General features: G+C 42.0%; 1 protein-coding gene across 15 annotated transcripts in view; it reads right to left on the bottom strand.

Moving 5' to 3' along the window:
- The window catches only part of ncor1 (nuclear receptor corepressor 1), a 411320-nt gene that overhangs the window by 335776 nt on the left and 59984 nt on the right, over nucleotides 1-15560 (bottom strand). For 14 of the 15 annotated variants that reach the window (XM_087977100.1, XM_087977101.1, XM_087977099.1 and 11 more), the window contains 3 exons: nucleotides 13913-14089; nucleotides 7506-7618; nucleotides 3153-3342 (listed from right to left, as the gene is read on the bottom strand). In XM_087977100.1, coding sequence (XP_087833226.1) covers nucleotides 3153-3342; nucleotides 7506-7618; nucleotides 13913-14035 — 426 coding nt within the window. In that variant the 5' untranslated portion in view covers nucleotides 14036-14089. The remainder of the gene's footprint in view (nucleotides 1-3152; nucleotides 3343-7505; nucleotides 7619-13912; nucleotides 14090-15560) is intronic. The other variant, XM_087977110.1, reaches the window with a different exon arrangement.

The raw sequence follows: 15560 nt of genomic DNA, 5'->3' as shown, positions 1-15560 counted from the left end.
TGGGAAGCTGTTGAGAAGATATGAGGAATAAGATCTATTCCCATTTGGAAGAAAATGGGATGATCAGTGATAGGCAACATGGTTTTGTGCAGGGAAGGTGACGTCTTACTAGCTTAAAGTCATAGAGTCACAGAGATGTACAGTATGGAAACAGACACTTCGGTCTAATTCGTCCATGCTGACCAGATATCCCAACCCAATCTAATCCCACCTGCCAACACCCGGCCCATATCCCTCCAAACCCTTCCTAGATGACTTTTAAATATTGCAATCGTACTAGACTCCAGCACTTCCTCTGGCAGCTCATTCCATACACGTACCACCCTCTGAGTGAAAATGTTGCCCCTTAGGTCTCTTTTATACCTTTCCCCTCTCACCTTAAAACTATGCCCTCGAGTTCTGAATTCCAGGGAAGAAACTTTGTCTATTTATCCTATCCATGCCCCTTCATGATTTTATAAGCCTCTATAAGGTCACCCCTCAGCCTCTGACGCTACAAGGAAAACAGCACCAGCCTATTCAATCTCTCCCTGTAACTCAAATCCTCCAACCCTGGCAACATCCTTGTAAATCTTTTCTGAACCCTTCAAGTTTCACAACATCCTTCTAATAGGGAGGAAACCAGAATTGCATGCAATATTCCAACAGTCGTCAAACCAATGTCCTGTACAGCTGCAACATGACCTCCCAACTCCTGTACTCAATGCTCTGACCAATACAGGAAAGCATACCAGATGCCTTCTTCACTATCCTATCTACCTGCGACTCCACTTTCAAGGAGCTATGAACCTGCACTCCAAGGTCTCTTTGTTCAAAACACTCCCCAAGACCTTACCATTAAGAGTATATGTCCTGCTAAGATTTGCTTTCCCAAAATGTAGCACCTCACATTTATCTAAATTAAACTCCATCTGCTACTTCTCAGCCTATTGGCCCATCTGAACAAGATCTTGTTGTAAGCTGAGGTAACCTTCTTCGCTGCCCACTACACCTCCAATTTTGGTGTCACCTGCAAACTTACTAACTATACCTCCAATGCTCGCATTCAAATCATTTATGTAAATGACAAAAAGTAGAGGACCCAGCACCGATCCTTGTGGCATTCCACTGGTCGCAGGCCTCCAGTCTGAAAAACAACCCTCCACCACCACCTTCTGTCGTCTACCTTCAAGCCAATTCTGCATCAAAATCAAGCTCGTGAGACAAGATTTCTCACGCACAAAGCCATGGTGACTATTCCTAATCAGTCCTTGCCTTTCCAAATACGTGAAACCGGAGCCATACCGCCTCCTCTTTTCCGGTCAAAGCATCAACATCTCTTGTCATCCACGATTCCCTATTCTTGTCAACCTTGCCTTTCACCCTCATAGGAACATATCGACCTTGAACTCTAGCTATTTTGCTTTTAAAGGCCTCCCACTTGGCATAGATCCCTTTGCCTGCAATCAAAGTACTCCAATCAACCCTTGCAAGCTCCTGTCTAATTCCACCAAAATTCGTCTTGCCCCAATTTAGAACTTGAACCGGTGGACCAGATTTGTCCCTCTCCCTAGGCATTTTTTCTAGGATCACTAAGATATGCCATTATAAACAATGTAGATAGAAATATGAAATTTCAAAGGCATATTGATCGATGACGTAAATAGTTAAAATTGTGGCAAATGGATTTGAATTTGTTGAATGTGATGTCAATAACATTGTAACTAAAACAGATAGATCACGATACTCATTAAATGGTTGAAAGCTTGGACAGTGGGGACTAATTAAGATATTAAGATCTCATGAGCAAATATAGAAAATAATACTAAAGTCTCATGAAATGCTGGCTTCAGTACCTAGAATGCTTAAATACAAGAGGCAGAAGTCATGCTTCCAAGTATACAAAACCACAGTTAGACCACATCTGTGGGAGTAGCAAGAACAGTTCTGCAAAGTACACCTTTCAAAAGACTGGCCTTGAACCAAGTGCTTAATAATTTGTTTTTACTTACTCTTTTCTGGAACATGGGCATCTACAATTCTCATTAATTTTTGCCTCACAAAAGTCTGGAAGGGAAATGTGAGGACTGCAGATGCCGGGTGTGGAGGGTGGGTTTGTGGGGGGAGCATGGACCTAACGAGAGTGTCACGGAGGGAATGGCCCCTGCAGAACACAGGGATGGAGGGGGAAATGTGTCTCTGGTGGTGGGGTCTGATTGTAGATAGCGGATATGGCAGAGGATAACGCACTGTATCTGGTGATTTGTGAGGTGGAAGGTGAGGACCAGAGAGGTTCTATCCTTGTTGCAGTTGAAGGAATGGAGGTTCAAGAGCAGAGTTTGCGAAGTGGCGGAGATGTGCTGGAGGACATTGTTGATCACGTCGGAAGGGAAATTGTGTTTCTTGAAATAGGAGGCCATGAGGGATGTCCTGGAGTGGAATTGCTCTCCTGGGAGCAGTTATGGTGGAGGTAGAGAAATTTGGGATTGCGTTTATACAGGAGGGGGGCACATGGGAGGAGGTGTCGACCAGATAGCTGTGGGAGTGTGTGGGTTTGAAATAGATGTGCATGTAAAAATCTAGAAGTCTGATTCTCCTACTTTCTATGACCATCCTCAACCCTCATCAGTTCTTTTTTCAGGAAGAGAGTTCCAGAAATACATGACCACCTGCATAAAGAAGTGCTTTGTGACATTCTTACTAAAATATCCCACTCTAATGTTAAGGCTATGCTCCCTAATTCTGAACCCCACCCAAAGAAGAAACAGTTTGTCTCTACCCTATCAAATGTTTTAGTCACCTTAATCATCTCAATTACATTACATAATTCAAGGGCAAGCTCCTTAAATGAATTGCTCATTTTAGATTTAATATTTTATTAAAGTTGGGTCACTTGTAACCACTCAAAATGCAAGGAGTAATCTCTCGGCTGTTTTCAGTAAAATTGTAAAATAATAAATGTTTGAGATATAAACTGCAAATGTTAACAGCAGTCAACAAGATGAAAGTTGGGTTTAAAGATCTGAGCAGAACTCAGCTCTTCCAATTTCTTCTATTCTGCTTAGGTATCAGAAGTAAGCTAGAAAAGTTTAGTTTGCTAAATATAACATTACGCGTGTTGGTTTTTGAATGAAACATCTAAAGTGCTGCCTACTCTAACAACCAACACTTACCTTTTTCACCTCTGTGGGTGCTCGAAGACCCTCTGGTACTGGGTGAGCTAAGGGCAGTACTGTAGCACGCTGAAAGTGGGGATCAGGTACCTGTTCAAGCCGTGGGCGTTTGGATTCCAATGATTCATGGTCAGGCTGTCCAGCCACGCTATGGTATGACTGCTCATAGCCACTCCTCCTTTCTTGAGGCCTGCAAAACAATTTGTTTTCCCAAATTAATTTGTCTTTTCAATCTAGGCTAGTGCCTCTGGAGCTTTTTGTCTTCTGTTCCAAAGAGATCAACAATTCCAATCTAACCTTATAACTAAAATCCTTCCCCTCTGCAGCCTTTAGAGGACCTTCACATCTTTCCTCAAGTGCATTGAACAGAATTGAAAACAATACTCTAGCTAGAATCTAACTAGAGCTAAATAAAGATTCAGCATAAATAGAAACATTGAGGGAGAAGTTATCAATCCAAGATCTTATATGCTTTACTAACCATTCTCTCTGATGTGCACACATCTCAGGTCTCTCTGTTCCTTACACTCTTTGAGACTGTGCTATTAAACCTCTCCCTGTCCCTTCTACTAAAATACACTGTATCATTCTTCTCTATATTAAAGTCCACATGCCACTTGTGTACTATCAGTTTATGACATTTACACCAAGTCGAAAAGTGTGCCGCTGGAAAAGCACAGCCAGTCAGATAGCATCCAAGGAGCAGGAGAATCAACGTTTCAGGCAAAAGCCCTTCATCAGGAGTTGTGATGAAGGGCTTATGCCAGAAATGTCGACTTTCCTGCTCCTCGGATGCTACCTGACCTGCTGTGCTTTTCCAGCAGCACACTTTTCAACTCCGACTCTCCAGCATTTGCAATCCTCACTTTCTCCTATGACATTTTGCATTTTGTTTGCACCATCCTCACTGTTTGCCATTTTGGAGTCATCAGCAAATTTTGACATTTGATTCTGTATTGCAAGATATAATGAATTTAAGTCCAGAAAAAAGACAGAGGTCTTAGCATTGATTCGTGGGGATCGCCTATTACTCATCAGTCTAATAAACTCCCATCTACCGTAGCCTACTGGCTTCCATCCATGGATATAACTTTGGAAAGAACCAAGGAAAAGGTACAAATGCGCTTCTCAACCTAAACAACCTCAAGTAAAATTAAAATACTGCAGATGCTGGAAATCTGAAATAAATGCAGATAATGTGGAGAAACTCAGATATAGCAGCACCTGAGTGGAGAGAAAGAGAAACAATGCGAGTCCAATATAACTCTGTTGACTATTTCTCTATCCACAGATGACACTATACCTGCTAAGTTTCTCCAATATTTTCTGTGTTTCAAGAAATTCAATGGATACAAATTCAAAGATCATGGTAACAAGCAGGGTAAATAAAGGGAAATCAGTAGATACAAGATATTTAGATTTGCAAAAGGCATTTGACAAATACAGTACATAAGGCTACTTATGAACCCACGGTGTCCGGAGTAGTTTATTCCCATTGATAGAGGGTTGGCTAGTTAATAGGAGACAGAGAATTGGGATAAAGGGGGGCATTTTCATTGCAGCAACCCATAATTAGGGGAATGGCACAGGGAAGGGTGCTGGGGAAACAACTTTTTGCAGTATATGTTAATGACTTGGATGACAGAAGTAAACATGCTATTGCCAAGTTTGAGAATAAAACAAAAGTATGTGGGAAGGCAAGGAGAGCCTTGTGTATATTTAAGGTTCAGATAGCTAGATTCTTCATCAGTTGGGAAAATCAAGGGTTATGAAGAAAGGGCAGGAAAGTGGACACGAGGAGTGTCAGCCATGCCCTTATTGAATGGAGAAGTAAGCTCAAGGGGCCAAATGGTTCCAATTTCTTGTGGTCTTAAGTGATGAGGATGACACAGAAGGCTGTCAAGGCTGGAACATTAAGTATATTCAAGGCTGAGACAGATGCATTTTTAATTATTATGGGAATCAAGGCGCAAAGGGCATTGAAGATTATCAGATCAGCTCTGATCTCACTGAATGATGGTGTGGACTCTGAGTTGAATGGCTTACGTCGACTCCTACCTCTTATGGCCTTACTTACTTTGGCGCAAAGGCGGAGGTCTAGACAATAACTGTTTTTTGTGAACACAAACTCCAGAAGCCAAACAAATACCTTATTTATTAAGTTTGAAATGATTAATCCACCACAGTGTGTTGAGATAAACCTACCTTGATAAGTGACAACTCTGTTAAATATCCTATCACAAAAACACAAGTGGTTTTCACAGATTTCCAGCAGCGCAAGTTGGTCACACAGGGATTCTAGCTCATCTTGAATCTGTCCATTAAGAACCATTCTCTACACAGTAGTTCAAAGCCTGCCATTCGACAGATCAGAGAGGACACAATGGAGGAAAAACACTGGAGATTTCCCTTGTTTGCATTTTCTTGATTATAAGACTGTTTACAGGTAGATCTTGCCAAAATGGTAAGAGAGAAAACATACCAATGAAATTCCTGGATAACCTCCCAATTTCACATTATTTCATTTTAACAGATTGTGAACGATTAAGGTCCAAGGTGTAAACAACAAAGTGTAGGAGAAAACTGGTTACATAATTGAGGGCTTCTGCAATGTGCTGCAAACTGATGTTCGAATAGCTAACTCTACTATCAAGAGGGAGCGTGATTGGTTTGTCTCTGAGCAGAGATGGCATCTCACAGAAGCCAAGTGTCTTTACCAAGTAATATTTAATCCAGGTTATCTCCTGGTTGGTTTCAACTCCATAAGGAAATTGGAAAGGAGTTGTATAAATTATTTTTCCCTTCTCTCGGGAAATTGCGTGGTTGCAGGGTATTGGGCTGGGTTGAGGGAGAGAAGCAGAGTTTACCTGTAATAGATCAACTATCTCAGTGTGGGGAAAGCATGGTGATCAGCTAATTTTTACTTGTCTGTTATTTTGTATGTTGGTATGTTTTAGGAGAGTAGAATTTGTAAGAATCAGGTACAGGACAGTGGTACAAGTCTCTAAAATTTTGCAGTGGCACATCTACATACATGCATCAGCATAGTTAGCCAGGTTAGAAAAATGTGCAAGTACAAGTGCACAAAAGCAGACAACAATGCACATGTAATATTTCTGGAACATAATCTTTGGGTTCTTTTATCAGTCACACTTGAGATAATTAGAGAACAAAAATAAAATAGCACAGGAACACTTTGCCCTTCCATACTCAAAATATCTTCACTTACAGGTTCTGTATCCCTCTCTTCCTTTCCTATTCATGTATTCATTCAGGTACGTCTTGAATGCTGCTATTGCATCTGCTTCCATCACCTCCTCTGGCAGCACATTCCAGGCACTCACTACCATTTGTGTGAAAAATGTGCCTTGCACATCTCTTTCAAACTCCCCTCTCCCCCACCCCACAGCCAGAACCTGTGTATCCTAGTAATCGACTTCTTCACCCTGGGAAAAAGCCTCATATTTTCCATGCCATTCATAAACTAAAACTTCTACCAGGTTGCCCGTCAACCTCCTGCATTCCAGTGAAAACAAAACCAGTCTATTTAATCATTCTTCATTGCTAAATTCACCCATACCAGGCAATATCCTGGAAAACATTTTTTGCACCCTCTACAAAGTACTCATATTCTTCTGGTAGTGGAGTGACTAGAACTGTACGCAAAATTACAACTGTGACCTAAACAAAGTTCAATGAAGCTGCAGCATAACTTGTCTTATCCTTACATTCAATTCCACTTCCAATGAAGGCAAGCATGCCACAGGCCTTTTTAGCTACCTTATCTACACATGCTGCCATCTTCAGTGATCTGTAGACCTGCACACCCAGATCCCTCTTTATATCAATACACCTAAGGGCTCTGTCATTCACTGTATAATTCTCACCGGCAATTGACCTTCCAAAACGCATCATCTTACATTTGTCCGGATTAAAATCCATCTGCCATTTTTCTGTCCATGCCTCCAACTGATCTATATCCTGCTGTATCCTCTGACAATCCTCCTCTCTATTTACAACTCCACCAATCTTTGTATTGTCTGGAAACTTACAAATTAGACCAGCCACGCTTTCCTCCAAATTATACTCAAATTTAGTCTGAGTCACTACTAACTTTAATCGCTGGAAAAACTGTCAAAGCAAATACCCTTCAGAGATTTTCTCACTCTCCTCTACCTCATGGTTACATGTAATCTTTCACCATCTGTAAACTGCTTTGACTAGTATGGGCAAATCAAAATCAGTCCTCAGTATGGAAACTGGGTAAAACAACTCTTTCCCCCTCTATTCCCTGATCAATCACTGTAAATAGACAGGATGCTAGCCTGTTAATAGAAGCTCAATATTACTCACCTATCAGAGGCTGGATGGAACTCTGAAAGCAGCGATGGGCGTCTACGCAGCTGCTGATGCTGCTGCTGTAAAAGCTGTGAATCCTGAAGGCGATAATCTGGAACTGCAAATTCCTGCAAAACAAAAGACATTTTGACCACAAAATCTGTTTTATATATGGATACAACAGCAGGTTAAAAATTAGGAATTCTGAAACATGCAACTGAGGAGGCAAGAATCAGACAGAGCTCTCGAACATTACAAGGTGGTCAGGAAGGAAGTGAAGAATGGACTTAGGAGAGCTAGAAGGGGGCATGAAGGAGCTTTAGCGGGTAGGATTATGGAAAACCTTAAGGCACTCTACACTTATGTGAGGATCAAGAGGATGACCAGAGTGAGGGTAGGGCCAATTGGGGATAATTGAGAGAACTTGTGCCTAGAGTCAGAGGAAGTAGGGATGGTCCTTAACGAATACTTTGCTTCAGTATTCATTACTGAGCGGGACCTTGATGTTTCTGAGGATAGCGTGAAACAGACTGATATACTAGAACAGATTGATGTTAGGAAGGAAAATTTTGAAAAACAAAGATAGATAAATTCCAAGGACCAGATGGGATATACCCTAGGTTATTACAGAAAGCGAGGGAAGAGATTGCTACGCCTTTGGCCATGATCTCTGCATCCTCACTGTCCACTGGAGTAGTGCCAGATAATTAGAGGGTGGCAAATATTATTCCCTTGTTCAAGAAAGGGAATAGGGATAATCCTGGGGAATTATAGACCCGTCAGTTTTACACCAGTGGTGGGCAAAGTGTTAGAGCCGATTCTGAGAGACAGGATTTATGATTATTTGGAAAACCATAATTTGACTAGATAGCCAGCATGGCTTTGAGATTGTGAAAAAACACGTTGATGTAGGTAGAACAGTGGATGTGGTGTACAAGGACTTTAGCAAGGCGTTTGTTAAAGTTCTCCATGGTAGGCTTATTCAGAAAATAAGGAGGCATGGGATACAGGGAAATGTGGCTGTCTGGATACAGAATTGGCTGGCCCATAGAAGACAGAGGGTGGAGGTAGATGGAAAGTAGTCAACCTGGAGCTCAGTGACCAGTAATGTTCCGCAGGGATCGGTTCTGCGACCTCTATGTTTTGTGATTTTTATAAATGACTTGGATGAGGAAATGCAATGGTGGGTTAGTTAGTTTGTCGATGACATGAAAGTTGGTGGAGTTGTAGATAGGGTGAACGGCTGTTATAGGTGCAATGAGTCATTGAAAGGATGCAGAACTGAGCTGAGAAGTGGCAGATCGAGTTCAACCTCGAAAAGTGCGAAGTTATTCATTTTGAAAGGTCAAATTTGAATGCGGGATAAGAGGTTCACAATGTTAAAAGATAAACTGGAATATCTCTCTGGACATTAATGTAATAAAGAGTTAAACTGCTAAGTCAACATTCTGGAAGTCGGTGGAGATGAAAATCATGAAAGAATGCGGATGACTCACGCTCCAATTAGACAGTCATTTGCTACTACTCCACTACTATTATCAAATTAAACTATCATTCAATTTCTTCCGTTCAGAAATGCTTTCGAGCCATCCTCTGAAGCTAGGACACCTCACACCTACACTGCCTTGGGGAATCACAGTCAGGAAATCATTTGCATACCGGTTCCCCAGGATTAGGGCATTCGCATGTGCGTTATCTCTGAGGACGATCTCATCCTACCATTGTACCTGGGGTAACATGTGACTGAGGGGGTGACTGGGGGCTGTCTTGAGTGGCATGTGACTATGGGGAGTGGCCAGAGTATCTGTAAACCTGGCCAACTGACAAGTATAAAGGGGATGTGTTTTCTTTATTCAAGACTGAGGAGTGTCACCTAGCTTGTACAAGCTTAAATAAACTTTAACTGTTGGCAGAAGTTGATGTGTGCGAAACCTTGGGAAAAGAATCTACCATATGATGGCAGTGGTGGGATTCCAACATACACGGAGCTTCCAAGTGGACTGAATAAGCAATCGTCTGAGTGTTGGATGTATGAGACACATAGGCACACGAGGTAAATTTCACCTTGATCTCTCTCTAAATTTAACACTCAGTCGACCCCTCATCTCCTGGGACTCACTGGTGACGGAATCTTTGAGGTAACTCGCACACTTATGAACCAACGAGTCACTTTGCACGAAGCTGAGTTTTAAAAGGGTTTTGAAATGAGGTAAATCAGGGTGAGAGTCCCCAGGGTTAAATCAGGCTTAGAGTCCTCTGGGTAAAAAGGAGTTAGACTCCTCTAGTTACAAAGGACTTAGACTCCTCTTGGTAAAAAAGGGGTTAGAGTCCTCGAGGGAAAAAGGAGTTTAAAGTCCTCTACGGACACGAGATTTGAGGCTCTGACAAAAAAGTTAGAATTTGGTACTTAAAGTTATCGCCTTTGTCCTCCTGCCTTCCCTTAGAAGTACTATTTTCACCCTTTCCAGAATTTCCAACACCTCTTCTCTACATACCTCAAAGCCATCCATTCTACTTAATTGTGACTCAGTACTCGCATTGACAACAATGTCCTGTTCCTGATTGAATACTGACGAAAAGTATTCATTCAGTGTCTCCCCAATCTCTTCAGCCTCCACACGCAACTTCCCACTACTATCCTTGACTGGACCTATTCCTACCCTAGTCATTCTTTTATTCCTGACATACCTATAGAAAACCTTAGGGTTTTCCCTAATTCTACCAACTAAGGACCTTTCATGTCCCCTCCTTGCTGCTCTTAGCTCTCTCTTCAGGTCCTTCCTGGCTACCCTATAACTCTCAATCGCCCCAATTGAACCTTCACGCCTCATCTTGAGATAGGCCGCCCTCTTCCATTTAACAAGGGATTCCAATTCCTTATTAAACCACGGCTCCCTCACACAACCCTTTCCTCCCTGCCTGACGGGTACATACTTCTCAAGGACACTCAATAGTTGCTCCTTGAACAAGCTCCACATATCAATTGTGCCCTTGCCTTGAAGCTTACTTTTCCAAGCCACACATCCTAAGTCATGCCTCACCGCATCATAATTTCCCTGCCCCCAGCTATAAAACTCTTGCCCTGTAGTGCACACTTATCCCTCTCCATCACTAGAGTAAAAGTCACCGAATTGTGGTCACTGTCCCCAAAGTGCTCACCTACCTCTAATTCTAACACCTGGCCTGATTCATTACCTAGAACCAAATCCAGTATGGCCTCACCTCTTGTTGGCCTATCTACATATTGTGTCAGGAAACCCTCCTGCACACATTGGACAAACACTGACCCATCTAACGAACTTGAGCTATAGCTTTCCCAGTCAATATCTGGAAAGTTAAAGTCCCCCATAACAACCACCCTATTACTTTCACTCTTCTCTTGAATCATCCTCGCAATCCTTTCTTCTACATTTCTAGGACTATTAGGAGGCCTGTAAAAAACTCCTAACAGGGTGAGCTCACCTTTCCTATTCCTAACCTCAGCCCAAACTACCTCAGATGGCGAGTCTTCATCCATCGTCCTTTCCACAGCTGTAATACTATCTTTGACAAGCAATGCCACACCTCCCCCTCTTTTACCCCCACCTCTGACCCTACTAAAACATTATATTATACATTATACATTATATAAAACTTGATAATGTCATAAATAAGTGAACAGAGTAACAGACTTCAAGACGACTAAGAATATTGAAATAGGCAGACATAATTTAGTGTAGTTAAACATGACTGTCTTCATATTGATAACCACTTTGGCAAGGAAAGAATGAGAGAAGAAATGCAGAGATACTTTCAACAGCTAACATCTTCTCTCGAGTTTCTCCATTCACATGTAAAGCACGCCTTCGGACCACCACCCACCTCTCCATAACCTGATCCAACAGACTCAATTGGCACCCCAGTCATTAGCATGAGAAGTGAAAAAACTAACAACAGTGAAGAGGAGGTTGGTACACTTTGTCAGTGGCTGTAAACCACATGAGCTTAACCTTCTCTTTCAATCATTTAAGGGATCTGAAGTTCACTGATTAAGCTAACATCAAAACAGCCAGTTGGCTTTGTCACATTTAACAACAGTGCAGGAACAGAAGCAGCAAAAAAATGCTGCATTCACCTATGCTGTAGCTGCTGTCGCAGCTACTGCACGCTCAGATGAGCTGGTATCCTAGCATCTTTGGAAGGATAGAAGTTTGTCAGTTTTGTGAAGTATTTAACTACTCTCACCCAAGAATTCAGATTTCTCTGTGGAATGGTGTGCAAAGACAGAGTGAATTTTATTTTCAGGTTAGACTTTATTGAAGGAGATTTTGGATAACTGGCTCGACTCCACATGACTTGAAGGGGGTGGAATGGTCACCAAGAACTGTGAATTTAGTAACTTTACTAGTGAACTTTTCTTTTCCCCATGTAGGAGGATTCTACAAATTCTATTTACTGCACAGACTAATAATTTTTGTTGTTATAACCATTGCATATTGTGTATCAATAACTTGCTTAAGTACTGGCAGCAAGATTCTTATGAAAGGTAGCAGTCCCACCCAGGTAGTTATTATGGAATGATAAAGGGAGGAATGTAATGTTAAAACATTAAATTAGAATATCTCTCTGGAGACTGATGTAACATTAAAAAGAGTTAAACTGCATTGAGAGAATATTCTGGAAGTATTAGGACGACAATCATGAAAGAATGTGGATGTCTCAAGATCCATTTAGGTATGAGAGGAATAAAAGGATGACTAACGTAGGAATAGGGCCAGTCAAAGACAGATGTGGAAAGTTGTGTGTGGACCCTGTGGAGATCGGAGAGGTACTAAATGAATATTTCTCATCAGTTTTCACTCAGGAAAAGGAGAATACAGAGAAGAATGAGATATGGGTATTAGAGTAGAAAGGATCGAGGTTAGTAAGGAGGAGGTGTTATCAATTCTAGAAGAGGTGAAAATAGACAAGTCCCCTGAGCCGGATGGGATTTTGATAATGTGAAAGATTTTTCTCGAGAGTTGAGGTTTGAAGTTCTCTTCCTGAAAAAACACCGGCATCTCCAAATCATGACATCCATCAAAGTTTCACTTGCACTTCCACATCATTTATTCTATCCATTGCTCCAGATGCGGTCTCCTCTACATTGGAAGACTGGACGCTTCTCTCAGAGCACTTCAGGGAACATCTCTGGGACACCCACACCAATCAACCCCACTGCCCCATGGCCAAACATTTCAGCTACCCCTCCTACTCTGCCGAGGACATGTCGGTCCTGGGCCGTCTCCATCACCACGCCCTCACCACCTGACACCTGGAGGAAGAACGCCTCACCTTCCATTTCGGGATCTTTCAACCCCAGGACATTAATGTGGACTTTTCCCCAACCATACCCCAGTTCCAACCTTCCAGCTCAGCACCGTCCCCATGACCTGTCCCACCTGTCAATCTGCCTTTCCACCTATCCGCTCCACTCTATCACCTTCAACCCCAATTCCATCCACCTATTGCACTCTCAGCTATCTTCTCCCCAGCCCCACCCCCCTCCTATTTATCTCTCCACTCCTGAGGCTTCCAACCTCATTCCTGATAAAAAGCACCTGCCCAAACCGTCGATTCTCCTGCTCTTGGGATGCTGTATGACCTATTGTGCTTTTCCAGCGCCCTACACACTCGACTCTGATCTCCAGCATCTGCAGTCCTCACTTTTTCATACCTAAAGATCAACATGGTGAAGCTACTGCATAATGCTATATACTATACAGTGGGCACAAATGTACTGATTATTTACGCATGCATAGACTGCATGAGTAAGTAAATCAGTACATTTGTGCCCACAGCTTCGGCTTTTAGTAATTCCCCACTGTCGCCCAGTTTCTCAGTTTTCTGAAAGAGTAAAAATAGGAGTTTAAAACAAATACATGCCAATTTAGGTATAAATTCTGAAAAATAAATCTTCATGGCTGAGTCATGAACTGGCACTAAGAATGTTAAGACAACATAGTGCAAATAATGTTGCATTTTGAAATAAGAATATTTAGAAAACCTGATGAACACAATGATTTTCTAGATTCTGCTGCTGCACATTAAACCAGCAACAGGTATTCCCACAGTGGATTTGACACTTGCACTAGAAAAAAAGTTAATGAGCACCAGGAGCCCAGATTCTGGGTAATGAAAGCTCGATGACCAACTCTAGTTTTTAGTTTCTAAAACATCACCAAATTTTCTAAATATTCATATTTCTGAATTCAATATTATTCATGCTATGCCTTCTTAGCATTCTTTGGGTTAGTTCATGACTCAGCTCTACCACCAAAGACACAGAGAACCAAAGAACATTCTGACATTTCATCACTGTTCAAATGGAATTAGCTGAACAATCGGACAAGAGCCAAAACAGTGAAGGTCACAGCACAAAATCAACAGACATGACAGCTTACCTGCTGGTGCCTGCCTGAGAAGCTATATCGAATGGCATGAGTTGGGTATCGTGTTGGTTCTGCACCAAATGGGCCTTGACCTTGGGGGTAACCTGAACTTGACATTTTTGGGCAGTCAGTCATTCAAATACTCCTTGGGAATCAAGTATTCACATGATCATCTTTCGAAGAAACAATCTGAGGGGGGAGAAAATGCAAGAATAATATCAATTTAAGCCACATCACTGTCAACAGTATTGTATTAGATTAGATTAGATTAGATTCCCTACAGTGTGGTAACAGGCCCTTCGGCCCAACCAGTCCACACCAACCCTCCGAAGAGTAACTCACCCAGACCCATTTCTCTCTGACTAATGCACCTAAACACTATGGGCAATTTACTATCGTCAATTCTCCTGATCTGCACATCTTTGTGACTGAAACTGGAGGTAACCCATGCAGACACTGGGAGAATCGGACACAGACAGTCGGCCGAGGCTGGAATCGAACCTGGGACCCTGGTGCTGTGAGGGAGCAATGCTAACCACTGAGCCATCGTGCCGCCCTGAACGTCAAGCCCCATTCCATTTGATGGTCAGCTTGCCAACAATCTTTTTAACATCTGAAGAAACAATTTCAACTACATTTTTTTCTCTATTTAACAGTAAATAAATTTTTATATAAAACACGTACATAACAATTCTAGATTCTGCTGTTACACGTTAAACCGGCTACAAGTATTTTCCACAGTGGATTTGACATCTCCACTAGACGTACTTTAGGAGTAATTCATGAATTAACTTTGAGATTGGACTGTGTTTAATATGCAATCACCAAACCCGTAGAAATATCAAAACCATCAGTTCATACCAATTCTCCCAGTTGCCTGAATCAGATGTTTTCCATAAACCTGACTTTTAATCAAATTTTTCTTGAGCATGGGCTATTTAAGCAGGTAGAACCCACCAACAGTTCAAATCATCTGTTACAATTAATTGTGAACTGAAAGAAGTGGAGTAGCTGAACTGGCTGCCAACCGTTGCCTTCACAAGTCTATATGAATTCAGTCCACTTTCTCAGTTATAAATATTCACAGTTATCTGAATGTTATCAGCCAGATCACTTACAAAAACTGGTACCCCACCAGGATGCACTGATAATATTTGCAACTTCAGCTTCCCCTCTTACTTCAGCGAATTAGCATTTTGAATATGTACAGCACACAGTCAAAGAGATGTACAGCACAGAAACAGACGGTTCTGTCCAACCAGTCCATGCAAACCAAATATCCTGAATAAATCTAGTCCCATTTGCCAGCATTTGGCCCATACCCCTCTGAACCCTTCCTATTCACATATCTATCCAGATGCCTTTTAATTGCAGTAATTGAACCAGCCTCCATCACTTCCTCTGGGAGTTCCTTCCATACACACATCAGCCTCACCCTCTGCCCCTTCGGTCCCTTTTAAATCTTTCCCCCCTCACCTTGAAACTTACCCCTCCAAACTTTGGACTCCCTTACCCTGGGTAAAAGACCTTGACTATTCATCCTACCCATACACCTCATGATTTTATAAACCTCTATCAGGTCACTCGCTCAGCCTCCAACGCTCCAGGGAGAATAGCCCAGTCTACAGGTCTCCCTAAAGCTCAAACCCTCCAACCCTGG

The sequence above is a fragment of the Chiloscyllium plagiosum genome, unplaced genomic scaffold (assembly GCF_037043375.1).
Source record: "Chiloscyllium plagiosum isolate Xiang-an unplaced genomic scaffold, Cpla_swu_hap1 HiC_scaffold_31, whole genome shotgun sequence".
Lineage (NCBI taxonomy): Eukaryota > Metazoa > Chordata > Chondrichthyes > Orectolobiformes > Hemiscylliidae > Chiloscyllium > Chiloscyllium plagiosum.
This window is presented reverse-complemented; position numbering and strand designations above follow the sequence as displayed.